The following is a 23,337-nucleotide window of genomic DNA, read 5'->3' as shown; positions in this document are numbered from 1 at the left end:
CTTATACCAGTGATGGAGCGGCAACCGGACTTCGCCGACGACAACCACTGAGGCAATAACAAAGCCTACATATGTTTGTGTCAGCTTGATTTTTACATATGTTGATTGGTATCTGTTGCTTGAGAAGGATGGTATCACTAAGTTGTTTTGATTTATACTATACTGTGATCTTTACTGTCTGCTGCCATAAGTAATGGGTTACACAAAATGGAAGAATTGAGCTGGTTACGGTGTTATCTGAATTCAGAATAGGAGGGACAGCTATATGCTTTTAGTACAGATTATGTATGCTTTTAGTACAGCTATATGCTATTAGCATATCTTTGCTAATAAAATGGTATTGGAGTTCCATACATTTATGTAAGTGATAATTTTTTTTTTTTTTTCATTTATGAAACTGTCATGCCTTTGGAACAGAGCACTCCAATTTGATCATTTCCTTCTCCTCCTTCAGATTTAAAGTTGCTTTCTGATTTTCCCGTATTGTATTCAGGGTCTAAGGAGCTTGCTAATGCACTTACATATCTACTACTATAGAAAAGAGATGTTAAATAGCATTTTAATAGAAGTGTGAATCATTATGTACGGTTTTTTGTCGTCTTCTTTTTTGGGCAAGATGAGATTTTCAAGCAAATACAAAGAAGTTCCAAGCAAATATGGGGGAAATCCAAGTGGCAAAAGTAAGTTTTCCTTCAACCACTTCTGCCTAACCAGTACAATGCAAGTGGATACATTAGAACATAAAATATCTAACAATGACAATTTTTAACCTAATAATGTTTTCATCCTTCATTCTAACATCAAGTAGCTAACTTCAGAACTGTTATAACTACTACAATAAATTACAATGCCCAAAATGATTATGACTACTGCTGCCCAAAACATCTTTCTATTAAGACCCAACTCTAACCGAAGTCTCTCATATTGTTCATTGTGTCTTGTTTCAATTAGTTTCTCAAGTCTGTCAATATTGGCCATTGTCATCTTCTCAACTTTATCAATATCAGCCCGTCTCCCTTCCTCTATGTCTCTCATATGTTCCTCCAATCTCTTCTCATAAGAAGTCATTCGGTTATCAGCTCACACAAAAAAAATCACAATCCCCAGCTTTCTGCGTTAAAACATAATAGTAAATTAGTAAATGTCATAAATTACTAACGAAAACATAAATCACAATTAATTAATTTTAAAATTACCTTATAGTTTATACAACCGTACCACTTTCTTCTGGGGCTGTCACTAGTCCATGAGTACCTTAAACGTGCACGCACTCCACAGTAACATAATGGATGGGGTATTGACGCATCACTATTTACTGACATTTTTTCGGGCCTACACAAAAATAATAATAATAATAATAATCATGCCAATCGGGTAAACTACTCTTGCCCTTTTTTCAATGCCGAGATCCTCAGATTTATTTTAAAGCAAGCAAACCCACATGTAAAATATGGACCAAAGAATTTTGCCTATTCAATTTTTCCAAAAACAAAGAATTCATGCCATAACAACCTGGCCAAGCAACAGAGAACAGCAAACAATAGAAAAATAGATAGCCATTCTTCTTATGTAAAACATATATACAAAGAAGTAATATAAACAGAATAATTATCAAAAGTGATAATCTTCATAAACAATCTGACAATTGAAATAACTTTGGTCCTTAGCTCATCTATAAACAAAAAAAAAAAAAAATCAAAGGTCACAAGCTAAAAATTTTCATAAAGTGAAGCAAAATATATTCAAGCTTGAACAACAACAACAGACTTTCAACAATATTGAGGGCCCTACCAACCAACATGTGCCCTTAAGACAAATCCAAAAATAACTCATTCATCTAAAAATTTATATTTCTCAAACCTTGCAAACGACCATCTCAAATCAAAAAAAAGGAAAATTGCAGTACACTCCAACCATCTAAACTTTTTTTCGTTTTGCTAATGTCATTTACAAATCCTATCTAAAGAGTAAAGACATTGTATTTGTTTCAAGTAATAAAAAACCTCTAGAACAATTTAGTAAATGGTAATAAGGGCTTTGCACATGAATCACTAATTAATTATACGGGAAACTACTAACCACAAAATTGCTCCTTCACAAAATTATTGCATTATTAGACATTCGGGTATCAGAGACAACGTTGAAACAAAGTTTAGAACCAAGAAAAATATTTACATGGCGTGAATGTTAGTTCCTCAGTTTTTTGTGGAAGTTGCTAATAGTAAGCATATATGAAGTGACAGGTCAAATTGCTGGAAGTTGCTAATCAATCCAGTATGATAATTTCCTTTAAACATCATACTTGTTGTATCTTTTTTACTATAAAACATTTTGTACAAAAAAAAAGAAAAAAAGAAAAAGGGAAAAGATTTTTGGCTTGTAGCGAGAAAATCCTGTTGAAGTTTGTCAGAGAACTTATCTTTAGGAACACATCATTATATCAAAAAAGAACATTCAAGTGGCAAAAATGGCTGAAAAACTCCAGCAGGAACTCAGGTAGATTTCTAGAAAATAGCAAAATATTGTTCATTGCATCCAAACACTGGAAAATAGCAAAATATTGATGTCACTGGACCACTCAGTAACTTCATTTCTTAATGAAGAAGAACAAGAAGCATCCAACAAGATTGTCATCCCAAATAGACAAATCATAGCTAGATTGTCATGCAAGAGGAAGAAAATTATAGGCAGAAAAATTAGAGTATAAGTGTCAAATGCATACTAGAAAACTTTGAACCACGACCCCATGCACAAACACATCTAGAAGCACCCAACATTACTCAAGTACAATGGGGGTACAACCTATATAGTCATATGGTCGAAATTTCCCGGGAAAAAAAAAAAAAAAACAAACCGAATTAGGTTGTACTAAATCAGAGTTTGAAGTGTTAACAATTTCTTTAGTGAAACTCCTAAAGCTGGGTCATTCACCAACAGGAATATTGACTTTTTTTTTTTTTTTTTCCAGAATATTCTCTAATAGGTTAAGTATGTCAAGCAATCCTCTAATAAATCAACTACCATATTGAATGGCATGTATGAGCAGAGGATCTTGCATGCAAAGGAGGCCTATCTGGAAGAATCAGATCAATCTAGGGCCATGGCAATATAAGCACATTACAACATGATCTTGCAAGAAGCTAACAGACATACCTTTGCTAATGTTCTAGATGCAAGGTTTTCCAGCCCAAGCCTGCTCCAATTTTGGTTGTCTTCAAATCCTAGTCCATTCAAAGAGAACCCATAACAAAGAAAGAAAAAAAACTAGATCATTGAATGTTGAAAAACCAAATCGAACCCAGAACATAACAAAAAAAAAAACCAAAAAACTTCAGAAAAACCTAACCTTGGTTCCGTCTCACTTGCCGGTGGAGATGGTGCCGGTGAAAGACGACTGGAGAGAGAGAGAGAGAGAGTTATTACCAGATCTTACCGCCGGTGAAGAACAAACGAGTGGAGAGAGAGAGAGATGCGGGCCGGTGGAGAAGGACGGGCCGCCGGCCGAAGAAGAGAGAGAAAGACACGTTAGGAGGGGAAATGTGATGCAGAGAGAGAGAGAGAGAGAGAGAGAGTACCTTCTTTAGCATCGACGGATCTAGATTCGGCAGCCAAATCCGCAGGAGACAGAACGCCGGTGAAAGATGGCCCGGTGGAGGGTGGCCGGTCACGACCGGTGAGCGAGCGAGCGGGGGAGAGAGAGAGAGAGAGAGAGGGAGAAAGAGAGAGGGGAGGCGGCGGTTTCGGACGGAGGAGACTGAACGCCAGTGCAGCGGCGCCGGGAAGGGGAAGACCGACGAGACAGGCGAGCGAGCGGCGGCAACGGCGTCCTTTGTACGGAGGTTGGAGAGAGAGAGAGAGAGAGAGAGAGAGAGAGAGAGAGAGAGCTGCGTTGGAGGGGAAATGAAAATTTCAATCCCCTCCAACCGGTTTTCAAGCAAAAGAAAAGAAATGAAAAAAAAAAAAAACAATTAAAACCACTTTCCATGTAGGCTGTTGTGGCGTTGTTGTGAACATTGTGTGTAAGGATCATTTCTCATAAAAAATAACTCAGGCTGGGCAAGTTTTGTTTTTCTACCTTTCTGATTGATTTTTCTTTTTTTAAGCTGAAAATGTGATCTGTTTGCCAACAGAGTTGAATCAGGATTCTTCTCTATTCATCTCTACTTTTTTCAAAAATAAATTCTATTTTATTTAACTTTTTCAAATTTTTTCAAATTTTATCTCATAAAGTCAAACTCTGAAATTCGCACAATGAATCAGAATTCTATTCTAAGTTCAAAAAATTCAATTTCCAAACACACCCTAACGCTTTGCGAAGCGATTTATTTAAGTTTTTGCACGATTTATCTCCCGCACCTGCCCAACATCAGAGGTTTTTTTGACTAAACTCTGAGGCTCTGAGCCTTTGTCGCATCACCCTCGGTTAGAGTGACGTGATGCGACAAAAGCCAAAGGAAAATGAGTTGAGAGCCTGAGATGCTAGCCAAACTCGCCTACTAGTCTTTTTTCTATTCTTTTTTTTTTTTCATCAAGAACATGTCCACATACACTGTACGTCCATACGTTTCCTTTTTTTTTTTGAGAAATGTTAGGCATCCCAACACTTTTTTCCAGAATTTGGTTCCAAACTGATGTGTCACAATCCTATGAGATTGTAGCACACTTTCCAAAATAATAGATCTCATGGGATTGTGACACATATGTTTGGAACTAAATTCTGGAAACAAGTGTTTAGATGTCTAGCATTCTTTTTCTTTTTTTGTTTTGTGGTTTCTTTTTGTTGTGCCTAGGTCATTATGATTTTTTTAATTTACAAATATTTTGTTTATAAATATTTGTTAGAAATACGCATTTAAATATATAAAACACTCTAAAAAATAAAAAAAAAATTAACAAATTAACTGAAACTCAAAATAAATTATTTAGATTTGATACTAGAAATATAATATTAAATTTCAAAGCTATAAAAATAATTTTTTTTTTATAAAAATTAAGATTATTTATATTTATATTTATATTTATATAAAAAGACCTCATTTATAATTATCACCGTAGACTCCAAAATATATAAAGTCGGCCCTTTACTGCAAAACCATGAACAAGAAAAACTACTTTTTTTTTATTTATTTATTTTATGAAAAAAAAAATGAAATAAGGGATTATATGCAAAATTTGTCACTTCTCCCTTGCTCGTTGCTAAGGACAGAATCAAAATTTTTTATGAGAGAAGACCAAACCATATCCATTTCCTGCGTGATCCCATTAATAACCAACTCAACCTAAAAAACATGGACAAAACACTTAAAATTACTTTGAAATTTATCCCACGTCAAAACAATTTTTGAACAGTAAAAAAAAAAAAAAACCACTCTAAAAAAAACTTTGTCAAAGAGACCGCAATGAGTCAATAATTACCGGCCACTATAGTTAATAAAATAATAACGTGCATCGATCTCTCTAGCATGCTCGTGTTTTCACATTATCTTTTGGAATCTCCACGAAAACTGAAACTAGATGGCAAATCACATGGCCTTATTTTGTTCATATTTTTGGATTGCTTAATTAATATGTTCATCTTTAAAAGCAAATCGTTCCGACAAAACTGGTGCATATATATATATATATATGAAAATTCTCAAAGAGCGCGTGAATGCCTCGAGGAGCAATAGGTTCCCCATCCAATAATTCACTCGAAAATAAATTTTGATGCGACGGTCGGAGATTCCTTCTCTATACTTGCAGTGATCTGTCGTGCCTTTTAAATATTTTCTATACTTTTGAGTATTTACGTCATATATATTCTATAAATTTTTGTTATAAATATTATTATTATTTTTTTTGTTTTTTAATTTTAACTACTCACCTTTTAAAAACATCCTCACATTCTATCTTCTTTCTAAATCTTGCTCTATCCTCCTCTTTCTTTCTTTCTTTTCTTGTTTTTTTTTTTTTTTTTAAAAAAAAAAAAAAAGAAAAATTTAAAAGCTATCCTCCATCTTGACCATTTCATTAGCATGAGTAATTTGGAGGCAAAGGTAAACTCTGTACTTCGTAATGGGGACTGGTGTTGGAAATTGGCCAAACTTGATTATTTGGTTGATATACAAAGCAGGCTCTCGGACGTTCATCTAGGTAATGTGGATAAACCTAATTGGATTCTATCTCAAAAAGGAGTTTATGTGAGTGCTAATACCTGGGATTATGTGAGGAAAAGGAAGCAAGAAGTTAGTTGGTGGCCTATTGTTTGGTTTCTCCAAGCTATTCCAAAACAAGCGTTCATTTTATGGCTGGCTGTTCCTAACGGGCTTAGCACAGGAAAATAGCTTGTGGTTTGGAGTTTTCAGGGAGACAGGCAGTGCTTGTTTTGTAGGAATGGCATTGAGAGTCATGATCACCTCTTCTTCAATTGCAATTTTAGCTCCTGTATCTGGAAAACTTGTATGCAATAGTGCTATAACCAAAATCCTCAGCTAGACTGGCAAAGTATGATTGCTGAAGCCTACAACAAGTACTGGAGAACATATCATTTATGACGTGCATGCAAGGAATGAATTAACGTTTATGGTCGGTCAAAAACGGAGGAGCATATTCTTAGAGTGATTTGGGAGGTTCCAACTAGAATTTCAAGGAATGGCAAGTTTATAAAGAGTATGAAGAATTTAGCTCTTTGCCAAATGTGAAACATAGATGGTTTTGTTCTAGTTTGACACGGGTGCTTTCCAATTTGTTGCTTTTTGTTGGTCTTGTTTGACCGTTGTTTGTACTTTGATGTTCGTAAGTAATAAAATGCCGACTTATTAATTAAAAAAAGAAAAAGAAAATTCAAGACTTGAAGTTGGATAACATTATTTTAGAATGAAACTCCTTGGTAGTTACTTATACCGACATGAATCGATCTGCAGAATCATGCTGAAAGTGACAAACGCCCTAATCATAGAGTATATATATCCACGATCTCTTAAAAAATAGTTCTTCCTAAAAATATTAAGAAAGTCCACCATAATGTCAACTTCATTACGCAAGACTTAGCCTCCACTACTTCAATAATTTGAGATGATATGCCTAGCTTCCTTCAAAATTTGGTTCCATCTTTGGCTTATGTATGACAAGGCCGGTGTAATGCTGCATACACATCTTCTATCACAATTTTATACTATAATTGGGTTGATATGGCACCAGCCATTTGATCAGTTTTTATTTTTTATTTTTTATAAAATAAAAAAAGAAAAATTTGGAATCTTATAATAGGTATTGCAGAGTAATATGATAAGAAAAACCCAAGTCCTGCTTCAGTTCTCTAAAAATTGATGTAGTTTTTAAAATTATTATTAGATCAAAATCTAATAGTAATCTATCACATATTTAATCGTAATTTTAAAAATCACATCAATTTTGAGAGAACTCAAGAAAAACACGAGTCTTCCTTTTATTGTAACTCGGTATTGCAACATCGGTTGAATTGTATGAAAATGAAATTGGAGATCATGATTATTTATTTATAATTACTCTTTGAAAAATAGTATTAAGTATCTATATAGTTTGTGTGTGAAGGGGGCCGCCATCTCAAAATTAATTATTATTATTATAAATTTCTTTTGTCTTGCAGAAAACGATTCACTAGCGTTCTTTAAAAACTTGTTGACTTCTTTAAATAGTTGGAAATATGAGCGTGCATGGAGGGTGAGTCGGTGATTAGTTTCTCACAAGGGCAGCGAATTGCAGCCGACATATAAATATTTTTCTTCTTTTCCTTCCTTCTTTCCCTCTCAATCACAAACAAAATCTTGCGTTGACAAGGTTTCTTCTATAATAATTTTAGAGTAAATTTTTTATTTGAAAAAGTATTTTTACGTAGTTTTGTGTGTTTTGAAAATTAAACATTGTATGTTTTGAAAAGTATTAATCACTTAAAATACGTCACGTTAACCGAAATTTTCTGGATTTAATTTGTTAAATTATACATGCCCAGACATAACAAGTATAGGCAAATAATATACATTACAACTTGTTCCAAAAGCTTAAGCTTATAGGAAATGATAAATCTAATAATTAAATTAATATTTTAACACTCTCCTTCACGTGTGGGTTCAAAAGCTCTCTTAATGAGGGAGGATTAATGCGTGTGATATTTAATTGAAATAGAGGTGAAGAATCAAGATAAGGTTCAAATTCAGAACTTTTGCTTTAATACTGTGTTAAATCACCATTCTTTTCATTTTAATTAAATATTTCATGTGTTGAGCCTCACTAATTAAGAAAGAATTTGAGCCAACACGTGCGAGAGAGTGTTACAATTAAATTAAATGATTAAATTAATCATTTCATATATATTAGTTTAACATTTTAGGAGAAGTGGTCATAATTTAACAGTACAGACATATCATTAATCGGAATAAGATTCTCTCTATTTCACGAGTGAAATATCTAATAATCATGTACATAATAACACATGGAGAATATATAATGACATCATTTAATGTTGTTGCGTAAACTATTAAATGTGATAAAATAAAATTTGAAGTGGAGCGATTCTTCTCGGTCATAATGTAAATGTTATCCCATGCAATAATTATAAAAACCAAGAGTTTTTTTTTTTTTTTTTTTTGTAACCCAGAGTTAATAGAAAGAAACAAATTAAATAGATGTCATCGATCGTCATGCCCCTCTTTTCTACGGAGTTTAGTTTTGCTTCTTATCTATAAAGAAAGAAGAGTAGTCGTCGATCTTGTTTTCCCATTTGCTCTTTGTTCTTTCTTCTGTGAGATATAGATCGATCGAGTCCAGAGAGAGATGGATTTCTTGATGAGCTTTGTAATTGGTCTTTGCCTTTTCTGGATCTTAGTCAAAACCTTCCACAGAATTCCCAGAAGCGAAGCAACTCACAGCAAGCTTCCACCTGGTCCAAAACCTTTTCCGGTCATCGGAAACCTCTTAGAACTTGGTGATAAACCCCACATTTCCCTAACCAAGCTTGCCGAGGCTCATGGCCCCATAATGACGCTAAAACTAGGCAGAGTAACCACAATAGTCATTTCTTCAGCAAACACGGCCAAAGAAGTCCTCCAAACACACGACCAAGTCTTGTCTAACCGAACCATCCCCAATGCACTCCGAGCCCACGAACACGACGAGTTTGGCTTGCCCTGGCTACCCGTTTCAAGCCAGTGGAGAAACCTTCGCAAAATATGCAACGGCCAACTATTCTGCAACACAGCACTTGACGCCAACAAAGATATCCGGCGCAAGAAAGTCCAGGAGCTCATCGCCGAAACTCGTCAAAGCAGCCTAACCGGTGAGGCAGTAGATATCGGCAGAGCGGCTTTCAAGACTACGCTTAATATGTTATCAAACACCATTCTTTCGGTGGATTTGGCGGACCCGAATTCTGACGCGTCTAGAAAGTTCAAGGAGATCGCGTGGAATATCATGAAAGAGGCAGGGAAACCAAACATAGCAGATTATTTTCCTGTGCTTCAGAAGTTGGACCCCCAAGGCATAAGGCAGCGCATGACACTTAACTTTGAGAAGATGATAGATCTCTTTGCCCACATGATTAGCGAACGGTTGCAGTTGAGAAAAGTGACGGCTGGTTTTATCACAAACAGTGATATGTTAGACACCCTTCTCAACATCAGTGAAGAAAACAGTGAAAAGATGGACAAGACAAAGATGGAGCATTTCTTCTTGGTCAGTATCATTACTCTGTTCTTTTGTGATTTATTTCATTATTAGTCATCTATTTACTTTGATTTTGATGAATATGTTGTGATGGGCTGTCAAATTCTTGAATTGAATTTATTTTTTTATTTTTTTTTTAAATGAGTTTTAAGTACGAATAGATGCAATAAAATAAAATTTTGACCCTAAAATAATATTTATTTGCATTTTACGTGATCCAGCACAAACAGAATTTCTGCTATTAGTTTATTTATTACAATAGATTAATTTTTTTTAGATGGAAAATAGGTTGATGATAGAAAAAAGAAATGAATTAATCAGACAGGAGACTATTAATTTTACTAGCTAGTTCGGTAAAAACACCTTTGCTCATAAAAAAGAAGGCTTAAGTGCATAGATAAAGATGATCAAAGGGAAGCTTTACTAACAAAAGATGAAAGCAGGATTATGGTAAAAAAAAAAAATTAATTACTTAAATCCGATGTTCTAATATACACAAAGCATCATCATAAGCACCAATTGAACCGACATATATCCTTATGTATTGAAGCTACTAATATTTATAATTAATCACTTTTTTTTTTCTCTTTTTTAACTGACATTCTTAATGTGAATTAAACCGACAACGTAAAAAAAAAAAAAAAAACCGACCTTAGAAGCCATTTTTTCAGTAGTGCAATATTTTTTTTTTCATTCAGCGAAAAGCAAAAACCTGGAAGGCTGATAGCCATTGGATGTCCCCAATTGGATGGATAAACGTCGATCGTTAAGCTGTGAAGTCCCAAGTGGAACAAAACCCTAGATCAGCCGCTACTTCTTTTGTTGTTATGTGATGTTTTGGTCGGCAAGGAATTCCTCTCATCTATCTTTAGCCATCATACTTTTCTTTGGTCGTTTTCACAAGTGAATGTAGACTTATTAAACTCAATCACGTAAAATTTTGATATTGTATTCTTTTCTACTCTTTTTCGAATAAAAAACTAATTTTCCAGAACACTATTCATATATAGGCCAGGGCATTAATTAAAATTCATTATTCTCTTTTCTTTTCTTTTTTTCTTTTTCTTTTTCCGACGAACATCATATGTTTTTTTAAAAATAATAATAACTTCTAATTGTATTGATAATTAGGACTTATTTGTTGCGGGGACTGATACAACTTCAGCCACAATAGAATGGGCTATGGCAGAGCTACTCCAGAATCCTGAGGTATTGTCAAAAGCCAAAACAGAGCTGGAGGAAGTAATTGGCAAAGGCAACCCTGTCGAAGAGTCGGATATTGCTCGGTTGCCTTACTTACAAGCAATAGTAAAAGAAACATTCCGGCTGCACCCAACAGGTCCCTTCTTACTCCCTAGGAAAGCTGAAGCAGATGTAGAAATTAACGGATACGTTATTCCAAAGGGTGCACAAGTGCTGGTGAATGCACGGGCTATAGGACGAGACCGGAGCTTATGGGAGAATGAAAATTCATTTATGCCAAATAGGTTTTTGGGGTCGGAAATGGATGTCAAAGGCCGGAACTTCGAACTTATACCCTTCGGTGGTGGAAGGAGAATATGTCCTGGTTTACCATTGGCAATACGAATGTTGCACTTGATATTAGGTTCTCTTATCCATACCTTTGATTGGAAGCTTGAAGATGGTGTTAAACGCGAGGATATGAACATGGAAGAAAAGTTTGGCCTAACTTTACAGATTGCTCATCCCCTCAGAGCTATTCCTATTCCAGTCTAAAATTGGTTGAAGAATTTACTTGGTTGTAGCTTAAGCTGACCAGAATTTACTTGTCCAATATATAACTAGCATTAATCATGTTTGGATAATTAAATTAACTAAGGTTTTTGTTGAGTGCTATATTACTTAATAAATAGAGTAATACTATATATTATATTCCTATTTCGCTCTTATTTTACTGAATTGTTTTTGAGTGCCCATTAACTCTTAGATTTCTTCTTCTTCTTCTTCTTCTTTTTTTGTGTTTTAAAAAAAAATTCTGAGTTAAATACCTTTGAAACCCTTGTGGTTTAACAACTTTATTATTTTTCATCTAGCTAGTTTCATTTTGTATCGTAAATGATACCTCGCTTATGACTAAAAATTGAGATGATATTTTTGTCCAAAAGTTGACAGAAGTTCACATCACTAGCGCTTAAAAAACCGACATCTGTACCTGTGTCTTATTAAAAATTAAAAAACTAAAAAATCTAAAAAACTAAACATAATAAAAACAGACGGTTGGCTCAAGCCGGCCACCCATGGTCGGCCAATCCATTCAATGATGTGAATTAGGTCATTCATACCCCCAGGCTGAAGCTCCAACATTTTCCACCCTCTATTATTTGACTCGATCTTGGCTGCTTGTTTTCTTTCTTTGTTTTGTTGTCTGACTTGTCTCTTTGCTTTTTCGGAAAACAATAATAGAGATGATCAGAACAGGGAAAAAATGTACGTAATATTTATGGATGTGTCAATTGTAGGGCCACTTTATATCGTTTCTTGATATAAAGTGGCTCTCACTCGTCTTTGTAACCAATTTTTAGGAGTTAACAAAGGGTATGATTTATCAGCTATTTTAAAAAAATGGTTCTGAATTATCAAATGTCTCAAATTGGAATATACACGTCACTAAACGTTTCACTTAAGAATAATTCGTTAGGATTTACTGTTAAATCCTGCCAAAATTTCTACAATACCTATATGTTTTAAAAAAATTATAAAAATTTTCAAAGATTCAAGTATAGGTATTTTTGCAAATTCGGTTAAATTTTCACCAACACCTAAATTCTAGCATTTTTTTTTCTTAAAAAAAATAGGGGTATTTTGAAAATTTTGGCAGGATTTTACTGCAAATCCTAACAAAGTACCTTTAAGTGAGACGTTTGGTGACATGAATACCCCAATTTGAAGTGTTTGATAGTTCAGTACTCTTTCCTCAAAACAGTTGATAATTCGATGTTCTTTTGTGAAATTATCCCCATTAATGGTCAATACCTGCTTGAATTCATCATCAAAATCACAACCTATATATATATAATTCGACAAAATTATAGTACGTACAATATTACACCAAACAGATGCTAATACAATTTTTATGGAGATATGCATATTCTCTTCTTATTAAGCTACAACAAAGTAAATTCTTCAACCAATTTTAGAGTGGAAGAGGGACAGCTCTCAGAGGATGAGCACGCTGTAAAGTTATACCAAACTTTTCTTCCATGTTCATATCCTCACGTTTGACCCCATCTTCAAGCTTCCAATCAAAGGTGTGGATAAGAGAACCTAACATCGAGTGCAACACTCGTATTACCAATGGCAAACCGGGACATATTCTCCTTCCACTACCAAAGGGTATAAGCTCAAAGTTCCGGCCTTTAACATCAACTTCCGACCCCAAGAACCTCTCCGGCATAAATGAATTTGCATTCTCCCAAAAGCTTGGGTCTCGGCCTATAGCCCATGCATTCACTAGCACTTGTGCATCCTTTGGAATAATATAGCCATTGATTTCTACATCTGCTTCAGCTTTCCTAGGGAGTAGCAAAGGAATTGCCGGGTGTAGCCGGAATGTTTCTTTGACTATTGCTTGTAAGTATGGTAACCGAGCAATATCCCATTCCTCAACCGGGTGACCTTCACCAATTACATGCTTCAGCTCTAATTTGGCTTTTGACAATGCCTCTGGGTTGCGGAGTAGCTCTGCCATTGCCCATTCCAAAGTGGCTGAAGTTGTATCAGTGCCAGCAACAAATAAATCCTAAATAATAAGTACAACAAGAAGTTATTATTATTATTGTTATTATTTTTTGAAATATGAAGTTAAAAATTGCCTCAAGTTTTGGTCAAAACTGCATTACAAAGAAGAGAAGCCAGAAGATGCGTTATTCCTATATGAGTGCATGTGGTGATCCCACGTAAGAAAGTAGAGTTAGCAATTTTTGATATGACGTACAAACTCGACTTGAAGTTAAATGGTTAGGGTTAAGCTTAAAAAGATTCGGGTCATAAAAGGGTTGACCTGTTAAACTCGTTTAATAAACGGGTCAACTCGTTTGACTCGCAGCTCGGCCCATTTGACCCATGTCAGTAAACATTCTTTTTTAATAATAAAAAGTAAACCTAAACAATCATGTTAATTGTTACCTTTGTCTTTCTCTCACTGTCTAAAAAAATCTCACAAAATAAATCTTTTTCTTTTATTGAGTTAGAACTTGAACCAAAAAAGCAAAGACTAAAATAAATTAGCTCGAGTGTTTTTTTTTTTTTGGATAACTTCACAAAAGGGTATTGAATTATATGCCGTTTGAGATAAGGGTACTGAACTAGCAAACGTCTCAAACTAGGGTATCCAAGTTTCTAAATGTCTCAGTTAAGGGTACTCTGTTAGAATTTGCTGTTAAATTCTGCAAAAATTTCAAAAATACCCATGTGTTTTTTTTTTAAAAAAAAAAAATTATAAAATTTTTCAAAGATTCAGGCATAGGTATTTTTGCAAATTCCATTAAATTCGGACCAACACCTAGATCCTAGCATTTTTTTTTCCTAAAAATATTAGGGGTATTTTGGGTACTACGTTAGGATTTAACAGGAAATCCTAATGGAGTACCCTTATGTGAGACATTTAAAAACTTGGATATATCAATTTGAAACGTTTGCTAGTTTAGTACCATTATCTCAAAACGGCGTATAATTCGATACCCTTTTGTAAAGTTATCCATTTTTTCTTCTTTTTTTTTTTTCTTTTTTTTTTTTTTCTTTTTTTTTTTTTTTCTAGTTTTCAAACTTGAAGTTGAACCAAAACAAGTAAATAATAAAACAACTCAACGTTTCATACTTTCAACTGTGGAGTAATATGATTATTCAAACAATATGATTGTTTTTAGTTTATATTTGTGTTTTTATTTTTATTGACTTTATCATATAATGGGTCAAACGGGTCGTGTCAATCCAACACGACCCATTTAATAAACGGGTCAAACAGGTCGTTTCATGTAGACCCATTATTTAAGTAGATCATGTAAGGGTTGAAGAGTCTGACCCTTTTAGTTAAACGAGTCGTGTCATGATTGACATTTAACGGTTTGGTGGGTCAAACAAGTTGACCCAAACCCAATGCGTAAACCCGTTTAGTCAGCCCTAGAAAGAAAACAATAATAAATTGTATTTCATACCCTATGCACGAAAAAGTAGAAAGAACACAATAAAACATGTTAATTACACAAAACATCAAAATTTGCATGATTGAGTTTAATAAGTCTATATTTACATGCGAAGACGGTAAAAAAAAAAAATAAATTCTTGGCAAAAGATAGAGTACATGCAAGTAGTAATTCCTAACCCAAATTTTTTTAAAAAAAAAAAAAAAAAAAAATTATTCAAAACTCAGTACAAGTTCAACTAAATTTGATTCTAGAATTAATACAATACGCAACATATAAGGGGAATTATATTCCTGACCGGGATCTTCAACAACGCGTTACTCAAATTATTTGTAATTTGATCATTAATTGTAAGAGATACCATATAAAACTCATTTATCTGCAAAGGTGGTTGGACAATCCAAAATTTATTTGGACGAATAAATCATATATATTTAAGCTCTCTTATAATTTATGTTCTAACTGCTAACAATTTGCCTATCAAATTACTGGAGATCTCAGTCCAAAAAAAATTTAGCAGACTAAAACATCACACAACAACAAAATAAGTATAGGTTCGTTTGATCACGTTTTTTAGGGTTTTTTTTTTTTTTTTTTTTAGCTTTTTAGTAAAAAAATAAAAATGTTAACAAATAACTCCAAATACCAAATATTCATGTAACGTTGAAAACTATTTCCACGTCATCTCAAACACCTTTTCATTCATAAAGAAAAATGTACAAGATTTTATCAAAGAAACATGTGTTTCTTTAATTGATATTGGGGCCATGTGGCCCAAGTGGCTGATTTGTTTGAGATAAAGTCAAATCACATACAAAGAAATTAGTAACAAAGATTTGGCAATTTCAGTCCAAATTCTTTGTTCCATTTGGGACTTCAGTCCAAACTAGCTGTTCAAGTGGAGGCTTAATTAATTTGTCCTCTCGTTCAGGGAATCAAGCCTAATTTTTCTTTTTCATTTTTTTTTTTTAAAAAAAAAAAAAACAAATAGGGGAGGGGAAAAGGAAATCAAATCAAGTGATATTCATTTGTTCAAGTTAAAGTATTGCATGGAGGCCCAGAGGCAGATCAGAATTGAAGTGAAGATGGAGCTATAGGGAAAAAGATTAGAGATTTGTGCTCCGTTTGTTTTGACGTAAAATGTTTTTCATTGTAAAATATTTTCAATGAAATGAAGAAAAAAAATGATTTCTTTGAAAATATTTTTCGGCATTTGGCTCACACGAAAAAATTATCAATAGCGAAAACCCACCGGTAATAAGATTTAATCACTGGTCAGCAAGATTTCAACAGCAATGGCCAGATTCCAGCCGTATTAGCCAGATTTAAGCTAGTTTCACCGAAATTTGGGTTAGCCGGATTTTCTGACGAAGGTATCCAGAATCCGCACAAATGGCCAGATTCAGGCCAAACTGGCCGGAATTTGGCATAATATAGTCGGATTCCGACCAATTTAGGAGGTATCTATTCCGCCAAAATTCGAAAATGGTGACCGGACGTTGCCGGATTCCCACGCAAGTTGCCAAATTTCGGCATTGGCTGGATTCCGACGGAAGTTGCCAAATTCTAGTGATGGTCACCGGAATCCTGCTAGTGCTGCCGGATTCCAGCAATTAGATACCAAAATTCGGGAACCTTATGTGGCAGATTCAGGCTATCAACAAAATCCAATGCTCTGCGGTGCTGGATTCCCACAAACGTGGGTACAAGAATGAAGAGTTTAAATTAAGAAAACGATTTTGGAGTTTTTAAAACCGTAAATCGTTTTTCCAAAATTTAAAGAGGCTTTTACGGTTAAACTGAAAATGATTTCCATTGACCATCATTTTCGGTTGCACTAAACACCGGAAAGTAAATAAAATATTTTCCTTAAAATATTTTACACCCAAATAAACGGAGCAATGATCAAATTTGAGACAATGTAAAAAGAGTAATGCTAGATATTATATTGTTATCTCATAATTATTGAACAATGTTGACCCGGCACTTCAAATTAATTATTGGTTTTTTTTTATTATTTAACAAGGATTAGTCCTAGAATTAGATGACAGTATCAATTAAGTCAGCCTCATTGAATGAATGTTGGATAAAAATATTATAATATTTAACATTTTTCACGTTAAAATGATTCAAAATTACCTTAAATTTCAGAAAATTGCACATTGCGAAGTAGAAAAGCCCACACATCCACATAACAACAATAATAATAATAATAATAATAAATAGAGACGGACTTGAAATGTAATATAAAACTTAATTGTACGGTGACGTAAGTATACCATACCATTTCTCTTATAGACATCAGTACCCAAGGTTTAGTAGCTTCAATCCATATCAATTAAGGATGTCGGTTCTATTTACTTGTAAGTCTTCTTCTTTTATTTTTCATTTTATCTTTTTATCGTCTTACTTTTTGCCAAGCTAGGTAAAATGGTCTCCTGACTGATTAATTTATTTCGATTTTCTCTCATCAAACTATTTTTTTCATCTAGAAAAAATATCATTTATTGTAATAAATAAACGGACACCAAAACTTCGGTTTAATTGCACGTAATTAGAATTTTTTCCATATCAAGTGAAATGAAGACTAATAATTTTGCAGTCAAAATTTGACAACATATTCATGAAAATCAAAGTAAATAGATGACTAATAATGAACTAAATCAAAGAAGAGGGGAGACTAATAATACTGACCAAGAAGAAATGCTCCATCGTGGTTTTGTCCATCTTTTCACTGTTTTCTTCCCTGAAGTTGAGAAGGGTGTCTAACATATCATTGTTTGTGATGAAACCAGATACTTTTCTCAACTGCAACCGTTCTCTAATCATGTGGGCAAAGAGATCTATCATCTTCCCAAAGTTAACTGTCATGCGCTGCCTTATCCCTTGGGGGTCCAACTTCTGAAGCACAGGAAAATAATCTGCTATGTTAGGTTTCCCTGCCTCTTTCATGATATTCCACGCAATCTCCTTGAACTTTTTAGCCGCGTCAGAATTCAGATCCGCCAAATCCGCCGAAAGGATGGTGTTTGATAACATATTAAGCGTAGTCTTGAAAGCTACTTTGCCGATATCTACTGCCTCACCGGTTAGGCTGCTTTGACGAGTTTCGGCGAGGAGCTCTTGGACTTTCTTGCGCCGGATATCTTGGTTGGCGTCAAGTGCTGTGTTGGAGAATAGTTGGCCGTTGCATATTTTGCGAAGGTTTCTCCACTGGCTTGAAACGGGTATCCATGGCAAGCCGAACTCGTCGTGTTCGTGGGCTCGGAGTGCATCCGGGATGGTTCGGTTGGACAAGATTTGATCATGTGTTTGGAGGATTTCTTTGGCCATGTTTGCTGAAGAAATGACTATTGTGGTTACTCTGCCTAGTTTTAGGGTCATTATGGGGCCATGAACCTTCGCAAGCTTGGTTAGGGACCTGTGGGGTTTATCACCGAGTTCTAAGAGGTTTCCGATGACCGGAAAAGGTTTTGGACCAGGTGGAAGCTTGCTGTGAGTTGCTTTGCTTCTGGGAATTATATGGAAGGTTTTAATTAAGATCCAGAAAAGGCAAAGACCAATTACAAAGCTCATCAAGAAATCCATCTCTCTCACTCGATCAACTCAAAATCTCAGAGGAACTGAACTATATAATCTCACAAGGGAAAGAACAAAGCAAAGTCAAACAAGACTACTCTTCTTCCTTGATGGCTTTAAAGATAAGAAGCGCGCAAAGCAAGGTTGAAAAGTGGGGCGTTGACATCTCTATTTTGTTTCTTTCTTTCTAGCTAAAAAGAAGCAAAACAAGTTTTTTCTATTCAATGTATTATTTTATAAATAAGAAGTACTCTATTTTCCATTAAGTTTTAATCTTTCTTCTACTTTTAGTTGTCAGTCTTTGGACTAATATAAATTTGTTGCACTACTTGAAAATCGGTTGTTACTAATATTTGAACACTGTATTTCTCTACATATCAAAGCCCTATATATTAATGAGAAGACATTAATTAGTTGCCCTTCATGTCCCTCTCCGATGCATCATGTACGAATCACGTAATGAGAAGGCAGTCTTTGACCCACATTGTTATGATTCCTATTAAGGAAGTGATTCCTGTACATCAAGTGTACAACAAATGTACAACACCCCTTCATATGGGGTGAATCCCACAGTGTGTGGCGCTCACCCCATGTAAAGGGGTGTTGTACATTTGTTATAGGGGTGATATACAACTATCATTATTCTTCCTTTAAGCTAAGGATATCAACCCCCCATAGTTTGTTTTGTTCCCTTTCTTCTTTTTGTTTGTTGTATCATTTTATCAAAAAAGAGAAAAAGAGAAGGGCACTCTTTGCCCTACGTTGCACGTCATATGCCCCCGGGCCCCGCCATATGTATGCAATTCTACCCTAATTAGAAGGCAGTACTCTTTGCCCTCACTTGCACGTTATAACTAGGGTGGTTGGGTCACTTCATGACCAATAATCAAGGTTAATGACTGATTGGTCACCATTTTTTACCTTAATTTTTTTTCTTTTATGCATTGAGATGACGCGACTCGATCGTTTCTGAAAATTTTATTATATAGGAATTACAGGCCCGATATATGGGTCAATCCAATTAATTGTGGAGATCAATATTGGTGCAAAAGCATGAACAAGAAACACGTACTGCTTTTCTTTTATTTATTTATTTATATATTATATAAATAAATAAACAAAAATGAAATAAGGGGTTATATGCAAAATTTGTCACTTCTCGATCCCTTGCTCATTATTAAGGACGGGATGGCGGGACCGAGGTATGATTCATTTCTTGCATGATCCCATTAACACACAATTTAAATTTGGTGTTATGTTATTGTTGTGTAGTGTAAGTAATTTAATCATTTCTCAATTAAAAATATATTTACAAAAACACTCTAAACTACTTTAAAATTTATTTCATGTCAAAACACTTTTTCAAAAATTAAAACAAAACACATTCTAAAAAAACATTGTCCAGAAGGTAATCCTAATATGATGGCATGTAGCGACCACAATGAGTCAATGATTACCACTATAGTTAATAAAATAATAATGTGCATCTCTTGCATGCTCGTATTTTCACATTATCTTTAGGAATCTCCACGAATACTGAAACGAGATGGCAAATCACTTGGCCTTAATTTGTTCATATTACAAAACTGGTGCATATATATATATATATGAAAATTCTCAAAGAGCACGTGAATGCCTCGAGGAGGAGCAATAGGCGGCGGTTCCCCATCCAATAATTCACTCGAAAATAAATTTCGATGTGACGATCGGAGAGTAATTCCTTCTCTATAATTGCAGTGATCTGTCGTGACTTGTTTAAATATTTTCAATAATTTAGAGCGTTTACGTCATATATATTCTCTAAATTAATTATTGTTATAAAAATTACTTTTTCTTTTTTTTTTTTTTGGTTCTAATTATTTAAAAGCTATCCTCGATCTTGACCATTTCATTAGCATGATCAAGACTTGAAGTGGATAACATTATTTTAGAATGAAACTCCTTGGTAGTTACTTATACCGACATCATGAATCGATCGATCTGCAGAATCATGCTAAAAGTGACAAATCGCCCAAAATAGAGTATATATATCCACGATCTCTTCAAAAATATTTTTTTTCTTAAAATATCAACCATAATGTCGATCAACGTCGTTGCGCAAGACTTAGACTCCACTCCAATAATTGGAGATGTTATGCTTAATTCCTTGAAAATTGGGTACGTTCCATCTTTGGCTTATACATGATAAGGAGTAATGTTGCGTACACATCTTCTATCTCAATTTTATACTATTGGTTTGATATGGCAATCTTCACCAGGCACCAGCCAGGCCATTTGATCGATCTTTAATTCTTTATTAAAAAAAATAAAATAAATACAATAAAAAATTGGAAAAAAACTTATAAGTACAACAGAGTAATACTATAAGGAAGACCCAGGTCCTCATTTAGTTCTCTCAAAATTAATGCTGCTTTTAAAATTACTATTTGATCAAAATCTAATGATGATCTATCACACATTTAATCGTACACTTAAAAAAACTCCAAGATTAGTGGGGTGTCTATAGTAGTTGCTTTTACGACACGCCACTAATTAGTGAGGTGGCAAGTTATACCAGGCCACTATTTTCATTTTGTAGCGTTTAGATTTTGACATGTCAGTATTTAGACACGCCACTATTTACACTACAAAAAACAGTGCATTTAGTGGCGTGTCTACAGTAAGCTACTGTTTGACACTTCACTAATTAGTGGCGTGTTAAATTTTAACATCTCACTAAAATAATTAGTGGCGTGTTAAAAATAAACGCCACTAAATTAGTGGCGTGTTGGAATCAGCACGCCACAATTTTGTGGCGCGTCTGACTGACACACCACAAAAATTGTGGCGTGTCCAAAGGACGCGCCACAAAATTGTGGTGTGTCCACAGGACGCGCCACAAAATTGTGGCGTGTCTGACTAACACGCCACAAAATTGGTAGCGTGTCAGTTTATGACACGCCACTAATTTTCATAGGACCGCGCAAAAACGCGCGGTTCTCCCTTTATCTGCGCGAAATTACCTCTCTTCCTCTCACTCTACTCTCTCTCTCTCTCTCCTTCTCTCTCTCTCTCTCTCTGTCTCCCTCTCGTCTGAGCTATCGCCGGCCACCGCATCCTACCGCCTATCACGGTATGCATCTCCTCTCTCTCTCTCTCTCCCTCTCAATATCTCTCTTTAGCTCTCTCTCTCACTCTCTCTCTCTCTTTAGCTCTCTCTCTCTCACTCTCTCTCTCTCTCTCTCATCTCTAGCTCTCCACCCAGCTCAGACGCCGGCCACCACCGACACCGCCCATTCCCGGCTGCCCAAGATCACCCCTGCCCAAGGTTAGTATTTTCGTTTTGGTGATTATGTATTTAATGTTGCATAATTAATTTTTTTTTTAATGTTATGTTTTCCTTCAATTATTATTTAGTCGTTTTGTTATCTTTCATCAGCGTTTTGGATTTATATTGAATGCCACTGTTAAGGAATAGATTAGAAAATTCTACACTTTTATGTCCTTGGATGCAGACTAGGGATCAGATTTTTATTATGCAAGTACTCGGCATGAACTGAAAAAGGGAAAAGCAAAAAATCTGAAATCTTGGTGAAAAATCATATTTGCTTAGCACATTCCACTTAATTTTTTACACAAATTGTCAAACCCATAAGCAAGTTTAAACTTTTAAGTTATGTGGTGTCTTTATTGGCTCATTGACTCCCCCAAGATGGTTAATCTACCTAACATTTTGCATTGAGAATGACTTTTTTTCTCCTTTTGGACCGAAAAGTAAAACATCATCAATTCTTTTGAAGAAATTATACTTTTTTGGGTAAACGACCAAAAAAAAAAAAAATTCTAAAATGCCATTTTTTTAGTAGTGCAATATTTCTTTTTCATTCAGCAAAAATCTGGAAGGCTGATAGCCATTGGATGTCCCCAATTGGATAAACGTCGATCTTTAAGCTGTGAAGTCTCAAATGAAACAAAACCCTAAATATGTGTTACTAATGTCGTTGATTTGGTTTGATTTTCTCTCAAATCAGCCGCCGCTTCTTTTGTTGTTATGTGATGTTTTGGTCGGTAAGGAATTCCCCTCATCTATCTTTAGCCATCACACTTTTCTTTGGTGGTTTTCACAAGTGAATGTAGACTTATTAAACTCAACCACAAAAAATTTCGATATTCTATTCTTTTCTACTCTTTTGCGAATAAAAAACTATTTATATATAGGGCATTAATTATAATTCATTATTCTCTCTTCTTTTCTTTTTTTTCTTTTTCCGACGAACATCATGTTTTTTTAAAAAAAGAATAATAATAACTTCTAATTGTATTGATAATTAGGACTTATTTGTTGCGGGAACTGATACAACTTCAGCCACGATAGAATGGGCTTTGGCAGAGCTACTACACAATAAGCCAAAACAGAGCTGGAAGAAGTAATTGGCAAATTAAGGCAACCCTGTCGAAGAGACGTCAGATATTGCTCGGTTACCTTACTTATAAGCAATAGTCAAAGAAACATTCTGGCTGCACCCGAGAGTTCCCCTGTTACTCCCTAGGAAAGCAGAAGCAGATCGATGTAGAAATCAACGGATATATTATTCCAAAGGGTGCACAAGTGCTGGTGAATGCATGGGCTATTGATATAAATTAGCTCTGATCTCTCGTCTTTGTAAGCAATTTTTAGGATAACTTCATAACGTAGCATCAAACTACCGGCCGTTTTGAAAAAATCGTACTAAATTATCAAACGTCTCAAATTGGAGTATTCACATCACCAAATGGTCCAAACGTCTTACTTAAGGGTACTCCTTATGATTTGATGTTAAATTTTGTCAAAATTCTCAAAATACCATTGTGTTTATTTTAGAAATTTTGACAGGATTTAACAACAAATCGTAACGGAGTACCCTTAAGTGAGACGTTTGGTGACGTGGATTCCCTAGTT

The 23,337-nt window shown here is 34.7% G+C and overlaps 2 protein-coding genes across 2 annotated transcripts; one reads left to right on the top strand and one right to left on the bottom strand.

Moving 5' to 3' along the window:
- The first annotated feature begins 8,713 nt into the window (after positions 1 to 8,713).
- Positions 8,714 to 11,493, top strand: LOC133853780 (geraniol 8-hydroxylase-like). The gene is made up of 2 exons (XM_062289807.1): positions 8,714 to 9,687; positions 10,810 to 11,493. The coding sequence occupies exons 1-2, from the start codon at positions 8,791 to 8,793 to the stop codon at positions 11,413 to 11,415; spliced, it is 1,503 nt and encodes a 500-aa protein (XP_062145791.1). The 5' UTR covers positions 8,714 to 8,790; the 3' UTR covers positions 11,416 to 11,493.
- Positions 11,494 to 12,767: 1,274 nt separating this feature from the next.
- On the bottom strand, positions 12,768 to 18,517 carry LOC133853818 (geraniol 8-hydroxylase-like). The gene is made up of 2 exons (XM_062289847.1): positions 17,535 to 18,517; positions 12,768 to 13,438 (listed from the first exon to the last, which is right to left on the bottom strand). Exons 1-2 carry the CDS (start codon positions 18,426 to 18,428, stop codon positions 12,833 to 12,835), a joined length of 1,500 nt encoding a protein of 499 aa, XP_062145831.1. The 5' UTR covers positions 18,429 to 18,517; the 3' UTR covers positions 12,768 to 12,832.
- Positions 18,518 to 23,337: the final 4,820 nt, after the last annotated feature.

The sequence above is a fragment of the Alnus glutinosa genome, chromosome 13 (assembly GCF_958979055.1).
Source record: "Alnus glutinosa chromosome 13, dhAlnGlut1.1, whole genome shotgun sequence".
In the NCBI taxonomy this organism is placed as follows: domain Eukaryota; kingdom Viridiplantae; phylum Streptophyta; class Magnoliopsida; order Fagales; family Betulaceae; genus Alnus; species Alnus glutinosa.
This window is presented reverse-complemented; position numbering and strand designations above follow the sequence as displayed.

Bases quoted from the DNA above. Each gene is read 5' to 3' on its own strand.
- LOC133853818 (XM_062289847.1), bottom strand. From the start codon at position 18,428: ATGGATTTCTTGATGAGCTTTGTAATTGGTCTTTGCCTTTTCTGGATC. The intron at 13,439-17,534 runs GTCAGTATTATT...CTTATTATTTAG, and splicing joins CGATGGAGCATTTCTTCTTG to GATTTATTTGTTGCTGGCAC.
- LOC133853780 (XM_062289807.1), top strand. From the start codon at position 8,791: ATGGATTTCTTGATGAGCTTTGTAATTGGTCTTTGCCTTTTCTGGATC. The intron at 9,688-10,809 runs GTCAGTATCATT...ATTGATAATTAG, and splicing joins AGATGGAGCATTTCTTCTTG to GACTTATTTGTTGCGGGGAC.